Source organism: Podarcis cretensis (genome assembly GCF_951804945.1).
Source record: "Podarcis cretensis genome assembly, chromosome: 3".
In the NCBI taxonomy this organism is placed as follows: Eukaryota; Metazoa; Chordata; class Lepidosauria; order Squamata; family Lacertidae; genus Podarcis; species Podarcis cretensis.
In genome coordinates, this window is record NC_137172.1 from 114,727,765 (window position 1) to 114,752,419 (window position 24,655).

At 44.7% G+C, this 24,655-nt stretch overlaps 2 protein-coding genes across 5 annotated transcripts in view; both read left to right on the plus strand.

Moving 5' to 3' along the window:
• Positions 1 to 9,038, plus strand: part of FERMT1 (FERM domain containing kindlin 1) — a 43,826-nt gene extending 34,788 nt beyond the window's left edge. Inside the window, exons 13-15 of the mRNA XM_079969845.1 lie at positions 2,159 to 2,283; positions 5,472 to 5,613; positions 7,320 to 9,038. Coding sequence (XP_079825971.1) covers positions 2,159 to 2,283; positions 5,472 to 5,613; positions 7,320 to 7,493 — 441 coding nt within the window. The 3' untranslated portion in view covers positions 7,494 to 9,038. The remainder of the gene's footprint in view (positions 1 to 2,158; positions 2,284 to 5,471; positions 5,614 to 7,319) is intronic.
• The window catches only part of LRRN4 (leucine rich repeat neuronal 4), a 61,684-nt gene extending 37,057 nt beyond the window's left edge, over positions 1 to 24,627 (plus strand). Inside the window, exons 1-6 of one of the 4 annotated variants that reach the window (XM_079969806.1) lie at positions 17,550 to 17,801; positions 18,028 to 18,103; positions 19,231 to 19,948; positions 20,141 to 20,345; positions 21,716 to 21,853; positions 22,605 to 24,627. In XM_079969806.1, the coding sequence (XP_079825932.1) occupies positions 19,261 to 19,948; positions 20,141 to 20,345; positions 21,716 to 21,853; positions 22,605 to 23,850 (2,277 nt within the window). In that variant the 5' untranslated portion in view covers positions 17,550 to 17,801; positions 18,028 to 18,103; positions 19,231 to 19,260 and the 3' untranslated portion in view covers positions 23,851 to 24,627. Of the gene's footprint in view, positions 1 to 15,919; positions 16,289 to 17,549; positions 17,802 to 18,027; positions 18,104 to 19,172; positions 19,949 to 20,140; positions 20,346 to 21,715; positions 21,854 to 22,604 lie in introns of those variants that run through there. The other 3 variants (XM_079969805.1, XM_079969803.1, XM_079969804.1) reach the window with 3 other exon arrangements.
• The last annotated feature ends 28 nt before the right edge of the window (positions 24,628 to 24,655 follow it).

The window sequence follows — 24,655 nt, forward strand, 5'->3', positions numbered from 1 at the left end:
AAAAATGGAGAATGGAAAAAGATTGACAACTTAGGCTGACAGAATATGCACAGCTTGTAGACGTAACATATAGAATAAGGGAACAAGAAGAACCTACGTTTAAAGGAGATTGAGAAACGTTTATTAATTGTGCAGCTGAAAACTCTGGCAGCATTAAGATAAATTCAACAGCGTAAATAAGTTTTGATGGATGTAATATTGGAAAACTGATTGGTACAGTTTATGTAAAATATGCAAGGATATAAGATATATAAAATGAACCATGGAAAAAGAAGGGAAGTCATTGATATCTTAAGTATGTAAAAGGTTTATCTGAAATTGTAAAACAGAAAATTTAATAAAAATCATATTTAAAAATAAAAAAGGTTGGTCACCCTGCTAAACGATGAGATCTGCACGTAATAACCTAAGAGCCAGCTTTATACAACAGATACAGAGTATTGAACTTGAATTTGGGAGGTGTGAGTTTCTCATGTCCTCACTTTATTGACCCTGTATAAATCAGTTTTCCTTCTGCAGAATGGGTATAAGAGAGTAGAGCAGGGCTGGGCAAAATTGCAAGCATTTTTGTGAGGCCTCAGGTTCTATTCCCTGTGCCCAGGATGGCCTGATCCAGCACAAGGCAGACTCAGCTACCCAAATCCTGTGTACTTAACTGGCCTCAAGAAATATTACGGACAGAAAGATCCTTGAAGCATTAAGGACACTTGAGAAACAATTCTTAATTGCTGCATTGTTCCTAATAGAGGAAGATTAAAATGCAGATTGCAAGGGTCAGTTCAAAACTGCCCAACCTGCCTTCTCTCTAACGTTTATTGCTTTTAAAAATGTGCTCGGTTCCTTGTTGCATTGTGTGTTAAAGTTTGTTTTAAAAAAATAGTTTTTTAATATATCATTTTCAACAATTATTAAACATACTTTTATATCTTACACAATTTTTTTTACTTCCACCAATCACATCTGAAAATTTTCCAATCTTTTCACTTAATATACATTTCTTACTTTCACTATTACATTTACATGTCATAACTAATGTCTCTCTTCTTCCTCTTCTTTGCAATATTTCATATATTTCTCCTTATAAAACTTCTGGTAGTCCTACTTGTGTAATTTGTTGATTACAGTTGCTCTTCAAATAGTTCGTATATTTCTACCAATCTTCTGTAAATCTCTGGTCCCGCAGGTTTCGAATCCTTCCTGTCATTTTATCCAGTTCTGCGTAGTCCATTAATTTTGTCTGCCATTCTTCTTTTGTCAGTATTTCTTCTTGCTTCCATTTCTGGGCCAACAATATTATTGTCGCTGTTGTTGCATATAGGAACAATTTAACATCCTGTCTATTAATATCCTCACCTATAATACCAAGTAAAAATGCTTCTGACTTTTTAAGAAATGTATATTTCAACATCTTTTTCATCTTATTATATATCATTTCCTAGAAGTTTTTTACTTTCTTACATTCCCAGCATTGTGTGTTAAGGTTTTGCTTCTAACAACCCTAGCTGGTCAGTTCCCTCACCTTTGGATTCCATTTGTTGTTGTTTAGTCATGTCCGACTCTTCGTGACCCCATGGACCAGAGCACACCAGGCACTCCTGTCTTCCACTGCCTCCCGCAGTTTGGTCAAACTCATGCTGGTAGCTTCGAGAACACTGTCCAACCATCTCATCCTCTGTCCTCCCCTTCTCCTTGTGCCCTCCATCTTTCCCAACATCAGGGTCTTTTCCAGGGAGTCTTCTCTTCTCATGAGGTGGCCAAAGTCCTCAGCTTCAGGATCTGTCCTTCCAGTGAGCACTCAGGGCTGATTTCCTTAAGAATGGATAAGTTTGATCTTCTTGCAGTCCATGGGACTCTCAAGAGTCTCCTCCAGCATTGGATTCCATTAAGATTGCCTTGTTATGTATTGCACCAGGCAGCCCTGTAGTAAACCACAGTCACCAATTCCTCTTGGGCATCAAATACCATTCATAGTTCCCCACCCACACCCTGGGTGATAAAGAAAACAAAAGCTACGGGAAATCAAAGCCACCTGTAGCCATTTAAGGCCTCTTGCCCATGTGATTAGGGGATACCAGTTCTGCCCATGTGTGCAACGTTTCTGGGGATCGGGATCAGTAACTGTCAATCGAAACCTCTATTCCCCTCCTTGTTTTCGCAGCTGGCTACTCGCATTTTGGAGGCGCACCAAAATATCGCCCACATGTCTCTGGTGGAAGCCAAGCTGAGGTTTGTCCAGGCGTGGCAGTCGCTCCCTGAGTTTGGCTTATCGTACTACATTGTGAGGTAAGTGCAATGTGACCATTTAATGGCAGGTGGCTCACTGAGCTCTTCTGCTTCCTTCGTTTTGACTGAGCGCCAAGTGAGTTGGCAATTAGATCAAGCAGAGGTGATTTTGAACAGAAGCTGTGACAATTGCAACATGATTTCTGGTGACCTGACAATGTTCTTCAAGATGCATCGATTTTTCTCCCAGGTGGAATTGGATTAAATACAGCAGGTTGGGTGAACCGGGTCATGAGCTGTGGGCCACTTTGACAGTCATCTGACGTCACGTGACCCAACTGCAAAGAGCACAGTCCTAATATTATCCTGCTGTTTACATACATAAATGAATACAGTGGTACCTCAGGTTAAGAACTTAATTCGTTCTGGAGGTTCGTTCTTAACCTGAAACTGTTCTTAACCTGAAGCACCACTTTAGCTAATGGGGCTTCCCGCTGCCGCCATGCCACCGGCACACAATTTCTGTTCTCATCCTGAAGCAAAGTTCTTAACCTGAAACACTATTTCTGGGTTAGCGGAGTCTGTAACCTGAAGCATCTGTAACCTGAAGCGTATGTAACCCAAGGTATCACTGTATGTTTTTCTAGGGTTGTTGGCCCACGTTGCTAGAGCTCTTGACTGGAATGCCTTTGGGTCTCAGCTGTAGGGTTGTGGAGAATATGTGAACTTTACACTTTTGTATTTTTAAATGAAGCTGGTAATCCTTTATGCACATAAATGGGAGGAAAACCGCGGGCAGCATTTAGCATCTAGTTGATCAGGCGTCGGTAAACTGGTGCTCATCTTCCAGTGTTCTGACCAACATTGGAATGACTGACAAGTCCATGTTAAAGAAAAGAAAATACAGTCAAGTTACATTGCATGGGGATTATGTTCCTTTTTTGCACCCGGACCTTGGCTGGCACAGGGACACGGGTGGTGCTGTGGGTTAAACCACAGAGCCTAGGACTTGCTGATCAGAAGGTCAGTGGTTCAAATCCCCGCAACGGGGTGAGCTCCCGTTGCTCGGTCCCTGCTCCTGCCAACCTAGCAGTTCAAAAACACATCAAAGTGCAAGGAGATAAATAGGTACCGCTCCGGCAGGAAGGTAAACGGTGTTTCTGTGCACTGCTCTGGTTCGCCAGAAGCAGCTTAGTCATGCTGGCCACATGACCCGGAAGCTGTACGCCGGCTCCCTCTGCCAATAAAGCGAGATGAGCGCCACAACTCCAGAGTCGGCCACAACTGGACCTAATGGTCAGGGGTCCCTTTACCTTTACCCTTGGCTAGCATGAGAGTGAAGTCGCAGGGGAAGGCCAGAGGAAGAGGAAGAGAGAGAAGAGGGGGCAGCCAGAGAGAAAGGGAAAGGCAGAAGAAAAAGGCTGGAACAGGGTGCAGCCAAGCAGCTGTTGAATTCATGCAAGTAAAAAAACTGAGCCACTGGGAAATTGTTTAGAAGAAGAAGAGTTTGGATTTGATATCCTGCTTTATCACTACCCGAAGGAGTCTCAAAGCGGCTAACATTCTCCTTTCCCTTCCTTCCCCACAACAAACACTCTGTGAGGTAAGTGAGGCTGAAAGACTTCAAAGAAGTGTGACTAGCCCAAGGTCACCCAGCAGCTGCATCTGGAGGAGCGGAGACGCGAACCCAGTTCACCAGATTACAAGACTACTGCTCTTAACCACTACACCACACTGGCTCTCCCACTTGTTTAGGTGTCTCCCACATGCAATTAAGAGGTTGCTGTTTCACACTGACCTGGCTGTCGCATATTTTCTCCCTCTCCATCCTCGGTGTCCCTTAGTTGACTCCCATCATAGAATTCCTGACTTTGGGTCTGGAATTATGATGCGCTAATCTTTATTGTCATCGGACATTCAAAAACCAACAAGCCTACTATCCCAACTATCCCAGTCTGGTTAGCCCCTAAAAACTCTCATACCCCATAAATGAATACAATATACTCCCATAGAGACTATACTGTGTTTAAAACCAAAATCTCATTTGGATAGAAACTGTTTCTCAGGCGGCTAGTCCTAGTCTTTATAACCCTGTACCTTCTTCCAGAAGCTGAAAGAGATCATTTCTGGGGTGCGCACTATCCTGCACTATCTCTGCAGCTTTGTTATGGCACCTGGAAGCATAGATTTGATCTAAGGTGGGAAGAGTGCACCTAATTATTCTCTCTGCAGACTTTACAACCTTGGACAGCATTGTTTTTTCCCCTGACCGTGCAGCTCTCAAACCACACACAGAGACCATGAGTCAATACACTCTCAACAGTACAATGGTAAAATGCCATCAACAGGTCCTTTGAGAGATTCTGGTGTTCAGTCCCTGGGCCAATGCTCCAAAACGAGTTAGCAGGATAACTGAGGGTGAGTCCTGTTTGGGCAGAGAGCAGCACCAACATTTTTCAGATTCAGAGTGCATGAGATCAGGTAACCTGGCCAAAGGCCCAGTTTTCTTTCTGTTGTCACGTGCTCTTAACCAGAAAAAAAATGCCAGCGCCATAATGAGCAGATATTACTCAACCACGAACACCCACGAGGCTAAATCTGCTTCCTTTACCACCGTGTCTTTTTGGAAACTGTTGCTGGTGTGTGAGGAAGCTTCAGGTCTTTAAATACTGCATTCTCCCTCTCTTGGGTCCTGTGTACACATCTTTTCTGGCTTTAACGTTTAACTGTTACATACAAGGGCTGATTTCAACCACAACAGGCTTTCTTCCCTGCAAAAAAGGCTACAGTCATTACAAGGTCGCTACATTTTGCCCTGCTACTACTAAATCAGGGTTTGGGCCAAAATATTTTTTATTCACAATATGATTTTTTAAAAACAAACAAACAAACAAACACCTGGGAAAGCCTTCGGAAAGTTTAATGCTTAGCGATAACTATTTTCATAACATCGTTTACCATTGCGTTTCTGTGCTTGGCCAGTAGAGGGAAGCGCAATCCCATCATAAACATTGATATTCTCATTTCATCCCTCTTTACATTAGTTACTGACTTGTAGGCTGGAGGGGAGTCAATAATAATAATAATAATAATAATAATACCACTCTAAATAGGTCCTCTCTCCCAGTGCAAATCCTTATACACTCTTCACAGAACCTCCAAAAAGGACTGTGATTTTTCTCCCTCTGTTGCAAACTGCTTTAAGAGAGACTTGCTGAATTAATTGACTGGGTTTTCCCCCTCCTTAGATTTAAAGGAAGCAAGAAGGATGACCTCTTGGGCATTTCTTACAACAGGCTGATAAGGATAGATACAGCCACCGGGGACCCAATTACGACATGGAGATTCTCAAATATGAAACAGTGGAACGTGAACTGGGAGATACGGCAGGTAAAGACAAAGGTTTCCTGGAGAAAACTTGCCTCTCGCACTGCGATTTAACCTTTTGCACAAATAAACCTGGCAAAAAGCCCTTTTGTGATGTATTTGAAATTGCAAAACAATGTACCTGCTGTACATAGAAACCCTTATATGCAAGCAAGGAGGAGGACCCGTGGCCCTACAGCGGCTATTGGACTACAACTCCCATAATCCCTTATTGCTGGCCATGTCAGCGGGGGCTGATGGGTATTGTAGTCCAATAACATCTGGAGGGCCGCAGGTTCCCTATCTCTGCATTAATGTGTTTCCTAATATGCATCACGGAGGGATGCAGGTGGCGCTGTGGGTTAAACCACAGAGCCTAGGATCAGAATCCCCGCGACGGGGTGAGCTCCCATTGCTCGGTCCCTGCTCCTGCCAACCTAGCAGTTCGAAAGCACGTCCAAGTGCAACTAGATAAATAGGTACCGCTTCAGCGGGAAGGTAAATGGCGTTTCCGTGCGCTGCTCTGGTTTGCCAGAAGCGGCTTTGTCATGCCGGCCAATAAAGCCAGATGAGCGCCGCAACCCCAGAGTCGGTCACAGCTGGACCTAATGGTTGGGTCCCTTTACCTTATTATGCGTCACATCCCCATTCACAGTATTATACTTTATTATATTGGGTCGTTTTTCATCATATTGGGCTGTTTTACTCACTACGTTTTTTATTTAGGGACCTCACGATCTCCACCATGATATAAAATATCGCTGTGGAGTTTCTTTCTTTAACAGTCATTTGAAGGAAAACTGGGAGTGTGGGAGACATAAATGCGATGAATGCGAGGGGATAGAGCATGGCGTAAACTCAGCTGGGAGTCACAAAAGATAATCTCTGAAATATGTTCATAGTTTCAGGGCAAAGAAGCAAAAACACTTCGCAGAATGCATAATTCACTTGACAGAATTTGCTGCTGCAAGAAGCATTGAGAGACACAAGCTTGTCAAGGGGACCGAGGCAAATTCATGAGAAAAAAGTCTATCACAGTCTTTTAGCAGTTGCAGCTAAACAGAACCTCCAAGTGCAGGGGCAGTCTAGCCTCCTAATACCAGTGACTGGTGGGAAAGGTTGGGTCTTTGTGCCTTCAGGCCCTGCCTACAGGCTTCGTGGAGGCATTGGATAAAAGATGCACGGTTAAATAGGCCATTGGTCTGATCCAAACAAGCTCTTCTAATGCTGTAATGTTTCAGGAACCAATGTGCTGGAACTAGGCCTGAGTGATGTATCAATACACCATCCAGGACCGGGTTGAGGGCGGTACAGTGGTGCCTCGCAAGACGAAATTAATCCGTTCCGCGAGTCTCTTCGTCTTGCGGTTTTTTCGTCTTGCGAAGCACGGCTATTAGCGGCTATTAGCGGCTTAGCGGCTATTAACGGCTTAGCGGCTTAGCGGCTATTAACGGCTTAGCGGCTTTAAGAAAAAGGAAACAAACTCGCAAGAACTCTCAAGACGTTTCGTCTTGCGAAGCAAGACCATAGGGAAATTCGTTCTTGCAGAACGACTCAAAAAACGGAAAACTCTTTCGTCTTGCGCTATTTTCATCTTGCGAAGCATTCGTCTTGTGAGGTACCACTGTATATCGCAGGCTTCCTCTCTGGCTATCCCTTTCCTCCCTCTATTATTGGTTTAATTGTGCTTTTTATATATATATATATATCTCTTTGCATTTCCCCTTCAGGTTGCAATTGAGTTTGACCAGAACGTGTCTATTGCTTTCGCTTGCCTGAGCGCAGACTGCAAGGTGGTCCACGAATACATTGGGGGTTACATCTTCCTGTCCACCCGTTCCAAAGACCAGAATGAAACGCTGGACGAGGACCTGTTCCACAAGTTAACTGGAGGGTGGGAATGAGGGAGAAGCAAGGAGCCAATCGACAACTCCAAGATGCGAGTGCCTCCTCTAGATTCATCTTGGTTTTGAACCTGAGAAGTTTAAACGGGTAACCTTTTAAAAAAGAAACATAAGCTTACCTCAAGGGTTTATCTACGTTGGATGTAAATACTTGGCGCAGGGGTGGCTAACCTGTGAATGCTGTTCAACTCCCATTTTTCCTGACCGCTGGGTGCTGGCAGGGCCGATGGGACTTGTAGTCCATATAATCGGGAGGCCCTCATGCTCCCCATCCCTGACTTGGAGCCTACTGTGCAACAACAAACCTAGAGTCTACTGTATTGCAACCAAGTACCTGCGGCAGAGGTGTGGAGCCTGCAGTCTTCCAGCTGATACTGCAATCCAAGCTGCATCAGCCCCAGCCAGCATGGACCGGGATGATGGGAGTTGTAGTCCAATAGTTCTCTATCCCTGATCCCTGTAGAGCACATGGTTTTGGCTTATCCGTAATCTTTATTGGCGGTGACGCTGGGGAGCCTGTGAAATCCAGTTAAGACTCCAATGCAGCAAATACTTTAGAGGACAAATGCAGCTTCCTTTTGTGCCTCCTATTCCTCACCTCCGCTCACTCCTGAACCCCTTAGGCATGGCCCATCCGTCTCAAGACACATTGGAGTGCTCCGTTGGGGGAGGAGTCAATCCTCTGGAGAATCACGGCGTCTGCTGTGGCTGCAGAGACCAGTAACTTGTAACCACTGCCTTCTGCGTTGTTTCTGCTGTATCGGCAGCACCAAAGTGATCTCTCTGGGGCGCAGGCCTGGGCAGTGTGTATGGGAGACCTCGGCTGCCCAGATGACAAGACTTGGTCCAGTGGCCTCGCTGATGTGGTCCAAAAGAAACCAGAATGATATGTTTGGCACCAGTTTGGCTGCAGGAGTTGCTAGAAGGAGGCATACAAGATGACATTCAACTGTCTCCAGATGTGCGCTTAGCCTTTTCTTTTCCTAAAGATGTCCCACAATGCATCAGGTATGGATTTTTCCTTGGGGTTCACTCCCAAAGACTACGAGCTGTCAGACACACACAAGCATGGCATACTGTGAAAAGCATTTATTTGAACTGATTAATTCCGATGACTTTTCCTTACTGCTTAAATAAGACAAGAAAACAAGTGCCACCAAAAGATTTAATGTTATTTTTAGGGTGTTGTTGCACCTGGACATTTTGTTGCTGCTGTTGTTGTTCTTCTCATGGAAAGGATTTTATCAACGTCCTCCCAGTTTTTGTCGCAATTGCTCATATTTTCATAAGCCATTAGTACCTGCTTTTTGTACAGTGCTTTTTGCATTTTGTAAAGCTTTGCAACTAGCGCCTTGCTGTAGGGAAACTACAGTTTTAATTTCGTGCCATCTTCTGAAGTAATTTAACTTCCAGCTTGTTTTTAACGTTTAGTCCTTTTCATATTTTATATCAAAACTGTTGGCATGTAGTAATGAACCTACTGAAACCATAATTTTCTAAGCTGTGTAATAGAGATTTTAAAATAAATACATTCTTGCAAAACAATAGTATCCCAGTGATGCTTCCAGGACTTCCATGAAAGCCTCTTCTTCTACACTTATTCTATTCTGCCTTCTTTTTTTAAAAAAAGAAACTACTTTGAGATGGATTCTTCCCCTAGTGCTTTCTTCTGTTCGTAGTTATTTGGATCCAATCCAGTGCCAAGGGTGCAAGGCAAAAGGTAAAGGACCCCTAAGTCCAGTCAAAGGTGACTATGGGGTTGCAGTGCTCATCTTGCTTTTAGGCCGAGGGAGGCAGTGTTTGTCCACAGACAGCTTTCTGGGCCATGTGGCCAGCAGGACTAACCCGCTTCTGGTGCAACAAAACACAGTGACGGAAACCAGAGTGCATGGAAATGCCGTTTACCTTCCCGCTGAAGTGGCACCTATTTATCTACTTGCACTGGTGTACTTTCGAACTGCTAGGTTGGCAGGAGCTGGGACAGAGCAACGAGAGCTCACTCCATCGCGCCGCCGACCTTCTGATCAGCAAGCCCAAGAGGCTCAGTGGTTTAGACCACAGCGCCAGCCGCATCCTGCCAAGGGTGCTACACTTCAGGCTTTAACATACAGTCTGCTTTCCATTCTATTGTGCTTTTCATGGTGGTGGTGGTTTCCTTCAGTTCAAATCGGGGGGGGGGGGCGACTGAAGCAGCATCTCATGTAGTGTTTCCTGCTACATGAACTATATTCTATGGAATTAAAGCCAAGCTAATTAAAGCATAACAGATCTTTTGGTCCTCTGTAGAAATCGCCTCAGGGACGCGGGTGGCGCTGTGGGTAAAACCTCAGCGCCTAGGACTTGCCGATCGTCAGGTCGGCGGTTCGAATCCCCGCGGCGGGGTGCGCTCCCATTGCTCGGTCCCAGCGCCTGCCAACCTAGCAGTTCAAAAGCACCCTCGGGTGCAAGTAGATAAACAGGGACCGCTTACTAGCGGGAAGGTAAACGACGTTTCCGTGTGCTGCGCTGGCTCGCCAGATGCAGCTTGTCACGCTGGCCACGTGACCCGGAAGTGTCTTCGGACAGCGCTGGCCCCTGGCCTCTTAAGCGAGATGGACGCGCAACCTCAGAGTCGGACACGACTGGCCTGTACGGGCAGGGGTACCTTTACCTTTACCTTAGAAATCGCCTCAATTTTTGGTGTCAGAATGTGCAGCAGAGAAGAAAACAGCATGTTCTTTCTCTTTGAGGTATATTTTGTTTTCCTTTGTTATGAATCAGTTGTATGCAGGGATCTGATTCAGTCTGGATTGAATATGTCATGCTATTTTTATGGAGTGCAAAAAAAAAAAAAAAATTCCTCAGCCTTTGCTGAATATTTCAGTTCTTATCATTCTCTGTTTGCTAAAGGAGGAGCTCATCTCTGGAGCCTGGTACAGTCTCCTCTTGGGACTGCTCTGGTCTGTTTATCTTCCTGTGTCAGTAAAGAATTCAGCTTTCAGTCTTCACATTCCAACTTGGATGATTTGCAGCCAGCGTTGATTCATCCCTTTAGAGATGGAGAGGAGGAGGAGGACATACGCTGGTTGCAGCTTTCAAGGTGCTGTTATAATATACAGAGTGCAACATGCTTCTATCCTGCTTCTGAAGCGAACACACATCTGTGTAGTCTACTTGCTGTATGTTTAGGACAGTGGTGTCCAAACTTTTTTCAAAGAGGGCCAGATTTGATGAAGTGAAGGGCTGTGAGGGCCAACCAAAGGGCCTGCCAAAGTCGTTGACCTTTTTCTTAGGGTTGAAGTTGTTGAACTTTTTTTACGATTGAAGTTGTTGAGGTTTTTTTAGGATTTTACCTCAGGAAATAAACTTGGAAACTGCCAGAGGGGCTGGATTAAGCCAACCAGTGGGCTGGATTAGGCCCCTGAAACAGACTTTGGACATGCCTGGTTTAGGAGATCTGGGTTTAACTCCCTTTGAGCGAGTCAATTTCGCCCATTTTCATCCAGTAGTAAATGAGATAATGATTCCAATGCTAAAATGGATGAGGGAATGCTCATCCATCATATGCTCAGTGCTTCACAGGCAGAGAACCTGGAACTGTTTTGCACTTCCCAACAGTGGTAATTAGGGCAATATGACTTCCGCAACTTGTTAAGGGGTTGGGATCAAAAAATCAAGACACTTCTTAAAGGCACTTTAGATGACGAAACCACCAGCTTATTGTGCAGCAGACGTTTTACAATGACTTTTAAAAATAAATGATAATGGTTTGTATCTAATGTAGCGCTTTGTGAATGTTCGGTTAGTGTGAGGATTTTTGCTTGTGCAGTGAAATGTTCTCCCACTGTGCGCCTCCTAAATCTGTTCCCCCTAACCTATCTCTGGAGCAGATGTGGGAAGGGACCAGGACAAAGGCGCATGCAGAATTCCCCCCTTTAATGTGAACATGAAGAGGAGCTCATTTGCGTCGGAAGATGCTGGTATAGTTCTAAGCCCAATCACCGGTGAATATTTGTTGTACCTTTATTGGAAATCAAAATAGATCCCTTTATTTAACTTTCAATCTAACTTTGTTATAAGATTTGTTCTCTAAATTCTGGATCAAAATTTGAAATGTCACAGGTATCAGGGTCACCCCAAACGCAGGTGATTTATTGCTTTCTTCCGCCTTCCATCTTTCTTCTTTAATATCTTGGCAGTGTGATAGGAATTTTGAGGTCTTAGATATATGGTAATGTTCATATGCATACCAACCAAGCACAGGAAGACCGACCTGGGTCAAAGTGGGAAACCTCCTCATTGTCTCTTTCCTCACAAATCCTGTCTTAAGGGCACATTTAAGATATGACTAGGGTGTGAGCCTGTGATATGGCCCAGGAACTAAGTACCGTATTTTTTGCACCATAACACTCACTTTTTTCCTCCTAAAAAGTAAGGGGAAATGTCTGTGCTTGTTATGGAGGGAATGCCTACGGGTGGCATGCCTACGGATTTTCCTCCTCTAAAAAATACATGCGTGTTATGGTCGAGTGCGTGTTATAGAGGGAAAAATACGGTATTTCTCTTTACAAAAGACTGGCCAGGCTCCCCAGGAAATCCAGTCAAGTAACCTGACAGACAGGAGAAAAACAAGGACAGGAGAAAAACAACATTCAAATTTCTGTTTTAAGAACGCCTTTTCTGTGATGTAGGTATGATGTATCTGAGGGGTGGTCTTAGGTTATACCCCTTCTGTGATGTATGTATGATGTTTCTGGGAGTGGTCTTGATCTACAGGGTGGCAATTTCAAAAGTCTTTATAAGGCCTTGCGCCCCATTTTTCTGGGTTCCTCCTCCTCTCCTGCCGGTGAGAGGAGCACCCTGTTGCAACAGTTCAAGCTTACTAGCTGCTTTGCTTCTCAATATTCTCTGGTTGGCCTCTGTTATTTTCTCCTACCAATAGGGAACCTATGTAAGGACTCTATATGGGCTCTTGGATACCCCATAAGGGAAAAGGGCAATTTTTGTTTACAACAGCAGTTTGTGTCATTTCCTGAGGAATGAAACGATAAGCTTGAGATGGGCATGCACACTCTCATGTGCTTTTTCTTTCATGTTGTTTTTTAACCTGTGAAATCAGGAATGTGTTTCACTTACAGAAGCGGTGCTGTTAAGATCATGAGATATGAGGCAGATGTCACTAGTTCCTTCAAATCCCAGTTTAGCCATTAACGCTTTAGGATAGCCCTAGGTAAACTCTGAGCTCTCAGCTTCCGTTCTCCGTATGCATTAGCGGGATAATAAAAAGAGTCAACCTCATCAAAGCGACATCTAACGAACTAACAGTATTTGTGCTCCCAGACACTGGAAAACTGCAAGAGCTTTTTACCACAAACTGCTTGCAAATAGCCATGGCAGGGGGAAAAATTACTTACCAATGTAGATTAGCTAAAGACAAAATTAAAATAACTAATTTTCATGGAGTGTGGTGTGGTTTTATCTCGTATACAAATCAGGGACACGTAGCAAAGGCTTTCCACAGATTGCGGGAAAGAGCTAAAGTAGAAATTGCAATATTACAAAGAAGTAGAACAAAATCTCCAAGTTGCCAGTGCATATTGGATACCTAGATACCTACAGAGGAAAAATATGTTAAAGGCATCATCACCTTCTGTTAGTATTTATATGGTGTAACTTTTTTATTTTGTTGTTTGTTTTATTTTGGAGATAAAATAATACTTGTTTATTTCAAGCTGTCTGGATTGCCATAAGGACCTCTGGGTAGTGCTGAATGAAGCAACTTGAGCACTTAGGGCATGTGTTTTATAAATATAAATAAATGTATTTTAAATCAGACAGATGGGCATTCTGAAGCATCTAACTGTATTGATGTTTTGACTTCTGTCGTGTCTGACAGGTTGACCAAATGTGTCCGTAATCTGAGGTACGCCTCATTTTGCCCTACTTCTGCCTAGGGTTTGTTTTTCCAGAATTGCTGCTGCGGGAGAAATTACCTTTCAGTATTCAACAGAGTTGAACAGCATTGGGCAATACCCGATGACGCTCCTTCACTTGAAAGGGGTTTTCTAAAAGTACACGCTGATCTGTTTGTAACAAAGGAGACAGAACCTAAAAGGGCTCCAGACCATACAGTCCCATTAAGAAATCTGCCTTACGTTTCTGCGAAGTCTGGTAGATCTCAAAGCTGCCTTGATGCTGAGTGACATGTGCAAAGATAAGCCTAGCATGTGTTCTTGAGGCCCTTTGAAAAGCATAGCTTTAATTACTATAGTAGTTGTAGGGTGTGCATGCTTTTCCTTGGACAATGATGCCTGCTGCTTTTCACTCACTTGCCTTAAACTGAGTTGTTGTTGTTTAGACGTTTAGTCGTGTCCGACTCTTCGTGACCCCATGGACCAGAGCATGCCAGGCACTTCTGTCTTCCACTGCCTCCCGCAGTTTGGTCAAACTCATGTTAGTCGCTTTGAGAACACTGTCCAACCATCTCATCCTCTGTCCTCCCCTTCTCCTTGTGCCCTCCATCTTTCCCAACATCAGGGTCTTTTCCAGGGAGTCTTCTCTTCTCATGAGGTGGCCAAAGTACTGGAGCCTCAGCTTCAGGATCTGTCCTTCCAGTGAGCACTCAGGACTGATTTCCTTCAGAACGGATAGGTAGCAAACTGAGTAGCAAACTGCTAATTTGCACAACAGTAATTAAGCCTTGACACTGGCTTGTTCTTTCTTCATTTAAAGAAAAGTGACTCTGGGAGGGTGGCTAATTGTGATTTTATGGTCTCTCTTTGTCATAGCCAACCTATTTAATAGCTATATGAAACCAATGGGGGATGCCTCCCAGGGATTTGGAGTGTGATGCTATTATTATTATTATTATTATTATTATTATTATTATTATTATTAAAGGATTTTCCTAGAATAGCATGGGTACATACAACATCTTTGCTCTCAGTTCATAGAGTTTTCCATTCTTTTGCTTAGTGTATGCATAGGGTTTTTGTGTCAGCATCACAGGGATAGGTTCTTTATTTGTCTGTCTGTCTGTTTTGGCAGACCGAGAGCCCAGAGCATGGTTGGTTGCAATGAGTTTTGTTTGTATGTAAGAGAGGGGGCTTATGAGTTATTTGTAAGGTGAGTATACATTGTTGTCTTGGCAGATGTTTGCTAGGGCAAGTTTTGGAGTTGCTTCTCGTACCCGTTTCATTATTTGGCAGCTTTCTTGTAGGACAGACATCCAAAAGGGTTGGGATTGGGGGCATTTATGCTGCTAACATAGGACACGGGTAGCGTTGTGGGTTAAACCACAGAGCCTAGGACTTGCCAATCAGAAGGTTGGCGGTTCAAATCCCCGCAACGGGGTGAGCTCCCATTGCTTGGTCCCTGCTCCTGCCAACCTAGCAGTTCGAAAGCACGTCAAAGTGCAAGGAGATAAATAGGTACTGCTCCGGTGGGAAGGTAAACGGCGTTTCTGTGCGCTGCTCTGGTTCGCCAGAAGAGGCTTAGTCATGCTGGCCACATGACCCGGAAGCTGTACGCCGGCTCCCTCGGCCAATAAAGCGAGATGAGCGCCGCAACCCCAGAGTCAGTCATGACTGGACCTAATGGTCAGGGGTCCCTTTACACTTTACCTTTATGCTGCTAACAATCCGCTCTACATAGAGCCTACAAAGCGATGGAGTTCCATTGTTGCCGAGCCAATGAAAAGGCTCTGTTAAGGGTACCCACCAACCTAATCATTTTCACAGGTGGGCACCTAAGTAAGTCTTCCAACACCGATTTCAGTAAATGGACAGGGTGGCATGAGTGCAGGTGGTTACTCAAGTATCCTGGGCCCAATCTGCTCAGGGCTTTTAATGTTACAGCTTTTAATGTTTAATCCACAATTATTCACAACTTTACGTCTTAACTGTAAGATGTAGTCTAGGAGACCACTCCAGAGCAGGGCCCTTGGGATGACGGACACTCATAGGACCCTACTAGCGTTAGTTACTCAGTTGCTAAGCCTGTGTGTAGGGCTACTACACATGTAGGACACATGTGACAGGTACTATGTTGGATTTGTTGTGTTACGCTGTCATGGAAACAGGCAGTCTGAGTATGCGGGATGCAGATGTCACCCTTATGATCAGATCATTACATCACGAAGGGCGTACATTCTCATGACACAGTTTCTGGTGGGAGGCAGAAGAGAGATGAGATTCACAGGCCAAAGGATGGTCCAGACTTGGAGATTGAAAATTCCAGTGGGTTTACAGAATGCTCTGGGAGATATTGTTTATGGCAATAGAGGCTGTGCCAGTACTGGACCAGTGTCTGGAGACCCTGATGAACTGGATAAGGTTAAAAAAATGAAGCTGAAATGTACCTTCCCTGCTAGGTTGGCAGGAGCTGGGACAGAACAATGGGAGCTCACTACCATCGCGGGGATTCCAACCACCGACCTTCTGATCGGCAAGCCCAAGAGGCTCAGTGGTTTAGACCACAGCGCCACCCACGTCTGTATTGATAGAGATCCCATTACACTGTTTTTTAGAGCTCACAGCACTGGCTGCCTAGGCTCGATTCAAAGTCTTGGTGCAGAAGGTCATATATTATCTGCAGTCTGAGCCCAAGTACTCCTTCAAGTACTCTTGAAGACATTAAAGCATGGGCCAGAAAGGCCCTGTTCTTGGTACCACCAGTGGAGAATCCTGCAGGACAATGGCACAAGGAAGGAACTTCTCAGTGGCTGCCCCCAGACTATGGAATTCGCTCCAAACTGAAATTGAGTTTTTTACCACCATCCCCATGCCTTTGGTCATTAGCTGCAGACATTTTAACAGGTAAGACCTTATTATCTGCTGCCTTGTCTTTTAAAGGTTGCCATTGATTTGTTTTAATTAACGTTGTATACTGTTGTACTGCATATTAATTAATGCTGCATACTGTTGTATTGCATATGTTGTATTGCATATTACGATTGTTGGTAGCTGCCCCGGGCTCTAGCAGGAGGGAGTGTGGGATTTGGGAACAATTAATAAAACTACAATGGGACGTGGGTGGCGCTGTGGGTTAAACCACAGAGCCTAGGACTTGCCGATTAGAAGGTCGGCGGTTCGAATCCCCACGACGGGGTGAGCTCCCGTTGCTTGGTCCCTGCTCCTGCCAACCTAGCAGTTCAAAACACATCAAAGTGCAAGTAGATAAATAGGTACCGCTCCTGCGGGAAGGTAAATGACATTTCCGTGCGCTGCTCTGATTTGCCAGAAGTGGCTTAGTCATGCTGGCCACATGACCCGGAAGCTGTACGCCGGCTCCTTCGGCCTATAGAGCAAGATGAGCACCACAACCCCAGAGTTGGCCACAACTGGACCTAATGGTCAGGGGTCCCTTTACCTTTACCGTTACCTTTAATAAACCTACAAATGGCATGTAAATGAGCTCACAGGGGTGCTTGACCCTCAACCACTTCCCTTCTCAGAATTTCTCCCCAGAATATTTACCCTTCCCAAAGGCACATCTGGGACACCATGGAGAAAGGGAGCAGTTAAAACAACATGAAAAGCTCCTTTAGGGAGGGGACCATTTTGAGTGGGAAAGTCCCGGGTGAGGCTGTACCACTTGCTATTTTTTCCATTCTAAACCTGCCCCACTCAAATTGCTCCCTTTCCAGAATTGGTGGTGAGCAATTCTGAGCAGGGAAGTGGTTGAGGGTCAAGCAGCCCTTTCTCCCACCCCTCCTCCTTCTCCTCTTCCTCCATTCGAAACCGTATATTCCCAAGTCCACTTCTTTGAAAAATAAATAAATGGTGGCACTCCTTAAATAGATACAAGGTGTAGTTTGCCCTTTATACTTGCAGAGAAGTCAAAATTGCCTATTTCTAGAGGGAGAGAGAGGGAAGAAGACATTGGCCTACTTATCAGCAGTCTGGCACTCTCCATGGACCTTTCACCTTTGCAAAAAAAAAGCAATCCTTTCTGCTGGCAATAAAGATGTTTTTTCAGCCCACCAGTATCACCCCAGCCTCTCCCTCGCCCGCCCGCCCCCCCAGCTATGCAGGGAGGAGCTGACAGTCCATTTGTGTAGCTTGGGAAATAAATCTGCCCACTTCCCATAAAGGGATGGGGATAGGTGTGGTGTAGTAAAAAAAGGAACAGCCCTTTCCCTAAGACGAAGGGGCAAACTGGTATAAGGGGCCTGACTTGGAATCAGCGGATCTGGTGAGAGAGGACGGGATCAAGGGAGCAGACAGGGGTTCGTGCTTGAGCTCTGAATCATCGGAATCTATAAAGCAAGTGCGGGAAAACTCGGGGAGCCTTGACACGGAGCAATCTGCCTGAGAAGCACCTTGGCGGGTAAGTGCTTGCTGATCCTAAAAGGGCGAAAGGGAGACGGATTCGCTCTTGGGAGGTTGGGTGTCCCATCCCCCACCCCCAAATGAATATTAGCCAGTTCAGCACAGAGAAACCAAGTGTTTTGCAATAGAGGGCAAGATGGCAAGCGGGGGTGATTGGGCTTAGCCACTATACCAGCATCACATTAATGGGGGGAATTCTGCACACTGGGGTTTCTGTGCCTCAGCTTTTAAAAGACCAGAAGACCCCCCCTTTGAGTAAACAAGTTAGAACTGAGCTCCCTGAAACCTTCCAAGCAAAGAGTAAGTAAAAAAATGTGCATCTAGGTAAAAGAGGTGTGCGTTTTTCTTAGGGTTACAATGTGATAGGAAAAAAACATCAGACTGTAGGGTAATGGGTAATGGGTGTAGCCAGGATTTATTTTAGGGGGGGCAGGCTTTATATGGGAGGGGGCAGAACTGAGTTATCTGCCACGCAGTTGGTCAGTTAGTTAAGTACCCCCTTGCTAAGCCCATGTTTAGGCTTGCAGTGGTCTGGTGTAAGGACTTTGTGCCACTGTTGTCTCTGGCCCTCATCCAGCAGTGCCACGAAAGAACCACTTGCATGGTGATTCCTAGCAGCCAGGGCACAGGAGGCCAATATGAATGTTTGTAGCCTTAGGCCGTGCGGTCTACTACTCTCCCTGTCCCCCAAAGCCGTGTTTACCATATCTAGACACAGGCAAACTCGGCCCTCCAGATGTTTTGGAACTACAACTCCCATGATTCCTACCTAACAGGACCAATGGTCAGGGATGATGGGAATTGTAGTCCCAAAAACATCTGGAGGGCCGAGTTTGTCTATGCCCGACCAAATCCTTAACTTCACAGCAATCCTTTGAGGTAGGACTCATTATGTGGAATTATCAAAATAGCTTTCTGCAGCCAGCCCAGTGAACCTGAGAACTGCACCCAGGTGAGTTTCCAACACAGTTGCCTCAATGTTTTCTTGTCAGTTCAGCTTCTTGTGATATATAGATTATTATTAGGATAATGGAGAGATTATTTTGTGAACATGGATACGAGCTGCGCAGCCATGCTAGTTCACCTCATATTGTGGCCCCTTGAAGGCCCACATAAGATGCCATATGCTTTTGTGGACTTGCATGAAGTTAATACAGTGGTACCTCGGGTTACAGACGCTTTGGGTTACAGACGCTTCAGGTTACAGACTCCGCTAACCCAGAAATAGTACCTCAGGTTAAGAACTTTGCTTCAGGATGAGAACAGAAATTGTGCGGCGGCAGCAGGAGGCCCCATTAGCAAAAGTGGTACCTCAGGTTAAGAACAGTTTCAGGTTAAGAACGGTTAAGAATTAAGTTCTTAACCCGAGGTACCACTGTATTTGGCTGCACTCAACATCTCTGCTTTCCTTCTCTTTATGAAAACAGGCCTCTCATCTTCTTGACGGAGCGGTTACCATGTTCTGCTTGCTTGCCTGCCTGTTAGTCCTTGTACGAGAAGTGCCAACCAGGCCAACGAAGGAAACAGGATCTACAGCTCCTGGAGATGCGAAAATCCTTTTCCAGTTGAAGCCGAACACTTGGGAGGAAAATGTCAACCTCAGTAGCCTGTCCTGCAGAGATCTCCGTGCCCAGACATGGGCCTACTTTCGCCACAGAAATCAGAGCCTGACTTCTTTCCCTGCCTGCCTGCCTGAGCTTCTGGAGCATTTGGACCTGAGTGTCAACCTCTTGCCTGAATTCAACAGCCAGGAGGTGGCTGACTTGCCAATGTTGCAATCCCTCTCCCTGAGGCAGAATAAGATTCAGCAAGTGACATGGGATGCCAGGAACCTCAGCCGCCTCCAGTTCCTGGACCTGAGCTTCAATTTGCTATCAGTTGTGCCCGCATGCAATGCATCTGTTCTGCAAAACCTCGAGTGGTTTTCTCTAGCTGGAAACCCCATTGTCGAAATCCAGCCATTGGCTTTTTCCTGCTATCCTCAATTGTATTTCCTGAACCTGTCTTCTACTTGGCTAGGGAAGGATGGGAAAGAGGGGATTAAGGAATCTGCCTTTGCAACCATCTTCCTGCCTGGGGACGCCACCGAAAATGCAGGAAGTGATATCCATGCGCTGGACCTGAGCGCAACCTATCTGGAGAGATGTAAGTACCGAAACCTAAGAGGAAAGCATCAAGCACCAAACACTTAGGGTGTGGGGGAAAGAGGAGACAATGGCTGTAAGGATTTCAACTGTTTTGCCAATGTGGTGATGTCATGAAAGCTGCTTGTATGTGAAATGGGAGTTTCCTCTGTAATATGTTTGTTTGTTTGCTTGTTTTCCGCTTGACCCTCAGTGCATCAGAACTGGACCAAAGATCTGCCCAGGCTCTCATCCCTTTATTTAAGAAAAATGAGCAGGCTGAGAAGCCTTGATGTCGACACCTTCCTGCATCTTCCTGAGCTGAGGGTATTGGACTGCCGATATTCCCATGCCCTCAGTCTGGTGGAAACAGAGTCTTTCAGCCACACGCCTCGCTTGGCTTTCCTCATATTCCAAAAGTAAGTTGTCCTATCTCTGAGGATTCCCCTGACACCAGGCCTCCCTTGTAAGCACAGGTGGACATTGTTAGGACTTGAATTCAGTTGTAGGACTGTGGTATGATAATCTGATAAATTATTACGACATTAAATGGACTGATTCTGTAATGGTGGAAGGGAACATAGGGGGTAAAAACACACACACAGCACTTTTCATTACAGAATTTAAACTGATGTAGACCTATAAAGTAGTCATTTACGATTCAGTTTTCCTTCTGTATGCAAAATGTTTCTGGAGCCAAAAAGTATTCAAAGAAAACCAATTATGGGGATCTCTTTTGTCCCATCAAATGAAAAGTGTTTGGGTAAATATCTTCCAGCAAAATGTAATCCAGTGATGTAAATTTAAGGGCCCAGGCACAGTTTGCTTTCTGAAAACAAAAAGACCTTAGGACAAAAATTGTCTAAAAATAAGAGTATTGATTTTTTGCCACTGTGTTCCCATTCCCCTGTTAATGTGTTTAAAATGCCTCTCACAAAAACTAAGACAGATGCAGGGAAGCAGGCGTGACCACCTTTCTTCTGACTCTAGCACATGGCTTTGTTTGCAGACATTTTGCTACCTAGAGATGCATTGAAAGTTAACTTCGGGTAGGAAAGCCACCCGTAAAAAACATTTGTTCAGTTATTTATTGATCTGGTTTTAAGCTGGTTTGTATTTTCTGGGTAAGGGGCAAGACTGAACTCTGCATCCTGAATGAAAACCAAATGTTGGTTATGTTTCTATCAGAATGATTTAGGGTTCATACATCGTCAGACATTTTAGATTTTCTATTTCTCCGTTTCAGCGTGCATTCCTACGCAGGTCTTTGAACTGATCTGTCTCTCTGTGTATGTGCATACATGTGTGTGTGCATGTGCTGGTCCAATAATCTGGCACCTGAGGTAAAGAACAAAATGGCACCATTTTGAGTGAAGAACAAGGGCAGGAGGAGACTAGCAGAGCCTCCTATTCGTCAAGAGGTTGTTGTAGAAGCGGCATGGAGCGAGGCTGCCCAGGAGGTGGCAAATCCAGCCTCCAAGGAATGCGCTGCAGCTGAAGAATTCCTTGGAGGCCAGGTCTGCTGGCCCTGTGGATCCTGCCGCCTGAGGCAGTCGCTTCACCTTGCCTCATAGGTGGGCCAGGCCTGATGTGGGTTTGATCTAATACATTGTTAGCTGTCTTGGGTGTTTCTGGAAGGGAAGGTGGAATACAAGTGGATTATAAAAAAATATTTTAAAAATAATCACTCTGCTCTGGAGAAGGCAGAAACTGCATGTAATTTGATAGAGAGAATTAGCTATTAAAACAATAGCCCATACGTTGGTTGACCTAGTTTCTCTTATTCCAGCTGCAATTTGAGCTCTTTCAGTCCATGGCATCTCAGCTCACAGCAAAACGTAAGGATCGACCTCTATGGCAACCCTTTGGTGTGTAGCTGTGATCTTTCCTGGCTGCTCTCCAAGCCAGACAGAATACTTCTACAGAGGTAAGGAGAAATTTAGAAGCTGGTTCAAGGTACGTTGTTGGCAGGCTGTGGTACTGCTTGTAAACTCCTGCTCTCATCTCTTTCCTTTTGATATAAAAGAAATGTCTAACTCTAGTGGCGGCAAAGATAAGACCGAGCATATCATAGCAATAAGCGCTACAGGTGAATGAAAATTGCCTTCCCAAATCTATTGTCCTCCAGATGTTTTGGAAAACACTTATCGTCTTCCCTAACCAATGTTGGCTATGCTGGAGTCCACAACATCTGGAGGATAGCAGGTTGGGGAAATGTTGGTTTAATTTTTTAAAAAAATCTCTCCCTAATATAGCCTCATTTCAGTTTTTGTGGGGCTAGTGCATATATTTAAGAGCACATATTTATTTAAGAATTTAAGAGCACATATTTAAGAGCATCAGCTTAAGGATATGTGCTCAAATGTCCATCAGTTTCACTATATCTTTCAGGAAAATGACATGCAGGCTAAGTTTAGGCACCAGAAATATGCACTGGAATATTGTTGATGAGAGGATTACAGTTCTTGGATTCTAGAATTATTACAATTAGGTTACATTTCTAAACTGAGTTGTCAGCCTGTGGCTGGCCAACCTGGTATAATGGTCTGAAACACTCATGCATGCAACTCATACATAGCCTCAAACTATGGATATATCTCTGAGTGATGTTATGTTGAGGACAATACTGATCTCATTCCACTTCCTAATGACAACTGTTCTTGTTTCTCATATATTAGGGCATCAGAAACTTTGTGCTACCCAGAGGCCAAAGAAGCATCTGGACGTATGCTGCTGTCCAAGTTCTACACGGAGTGCCAAAGGCAAAGAATTTCCAACTTCACTCAAGTCAAGCTTTACGGTACGTCTCCCAGCTTCACGACAGACACCCTTCCAGACTCCAGTACATTTCCCCAAGAATGGCCCAGCAGCCCTTCTTCTCCTCAATGCCCTCATTTGACTTGGGGAGATACAGCAAAGGAGGCTCCAACGGAAGCAGACATTCTTGCCTACAAAGAGAAAACATTTGGCAGATCTACAGACGGCCCACCCACCACAGCAGCTCCTTCAAGAACTCTGGGGGAACTCTCTTCTGATCCAACCCCGGTGAGCATGACTGAAATGAATCAAAGGAAACACGACACCACAGTAGTGGATGGTTTTATTGGCCACAAGGACGAAACATGGTCCCACTTCGCTCCGCTCAGTCCTACAGCTGAAGAGACAGCGGCAGATTCTTCTGTGTTGATCCCACACAATACGGTAAGGCCAGCTCAGTCTACACCACCACTGCAAAGCCCCACCAAAGCAGTCCCTCTTCTGAATCTTGCAACCACTCATAACACTCCAAGATCTTATGAAGATTATTATGACTATGATAAGCAGGCGGAGGAATTTGTGGCTCCGGGCCTTGGGCCTTGTGATTACGATCCATGCAGACACCTCCAAAAGCCTTGCTTTGATCTCCAGTTGTTGTCTCCTTGCCTGTGCCCGGGGATCTCTGATGAATTCACCATCCCAGATCCTCCGAGGCTCCGTGAGATATCTGAAATTATGGACACTTCAGCAGAGATCTGCTGGTGTGCTCCGTATTCAGCAGTAAGATTCTACCAGCTTGCTTACCGCCCTCAGGACAGCAAGAATTTCACTGTATCTGGAGAGATTTATGCCACGGCTAGGCGATACACACTGTACAATCTCCTGCCTGGCTCAACTTACCAAGTATGCATAATGGCTTCAAACAAGGCAGGATTGAGCCAGACTGCAGATTTGAATGAGCCCAGTTCTCCATGTGGTTCCTTTAAAACAAAGTCTAGCTACAAATCTATCTTTGCCACTTTGTGTGCAACGAGTGGATTCTTTCTTATTGCTACCATCTTGTTGTCAGTGTGTCTCTGCAAAAAGTGTAAAGGACCCCACACTGAACATTATAACACACACCTTGTCTCGTATAAAAACCCTGCTTTTGATTACTCCTTAAAATAAAGGTGAACAGGATTGGCAAAAAAAAAAAAAAATATCTATTTGATGGCATTTGCCTTTTCGTACAGCAAAAGGGAAGAAAACAGTTTAAAATACCTTTCCTTCTCTGTGAGCGTCTTTCCAGAATTTAAATTGTTGTTTGCATAAGTACAGTAAATAAATAGGAGAAGTAGGCAACAGGAAAGTATTTCTTTGCTTTTGAAAGTGTCTTTAAAAAACTTAAGTATTCATTAAGATTTTTTTGAACATGGTTATTGGAAATTAGTTTTGGAAAAATGAAGGGTTGAATCTAACTTTGCAGGGGGGATTCCACCCCCATTATTCCTTCTCCCTGCAGCTCCCTAAAAGATTGTGGGCAGCAGGGGAGAGAATCAGCAAAAAGTACCTCCCACTTCCTCCAATGTTGGCCATGATCCTGCTGCCAGAAAATTGAGCCCCGGTCAGATGCTGCTACCACCTTCTTTAACGTGACTCATTAGTGGAATCCTGCCCATTGTGTGTCCCTTGCACAATGCCATGTTATGAATTTCAATCCTACATCAGGTTTCAGAACAAAATATTGAGCGTGCAATTTTTCATCACTATATTGGCTTTACATGGGCTAAAAAGCCTTTTTGCAAGGTTGTTGTTCCTAGCAGCACCCTCTATTTATCTGGAACAGCCTGGTTATGTGATTATGATGTTGTGATCTGCAGTATCAAATAAGTGGTCAGGCTGGAAGCAGATGCACACAGTAGTGAAGAAAGATCAGGCTAAGTTAATACTAGCAGCAGCTAGATTAATCTACCAGTGAGATAAAGATACTAGA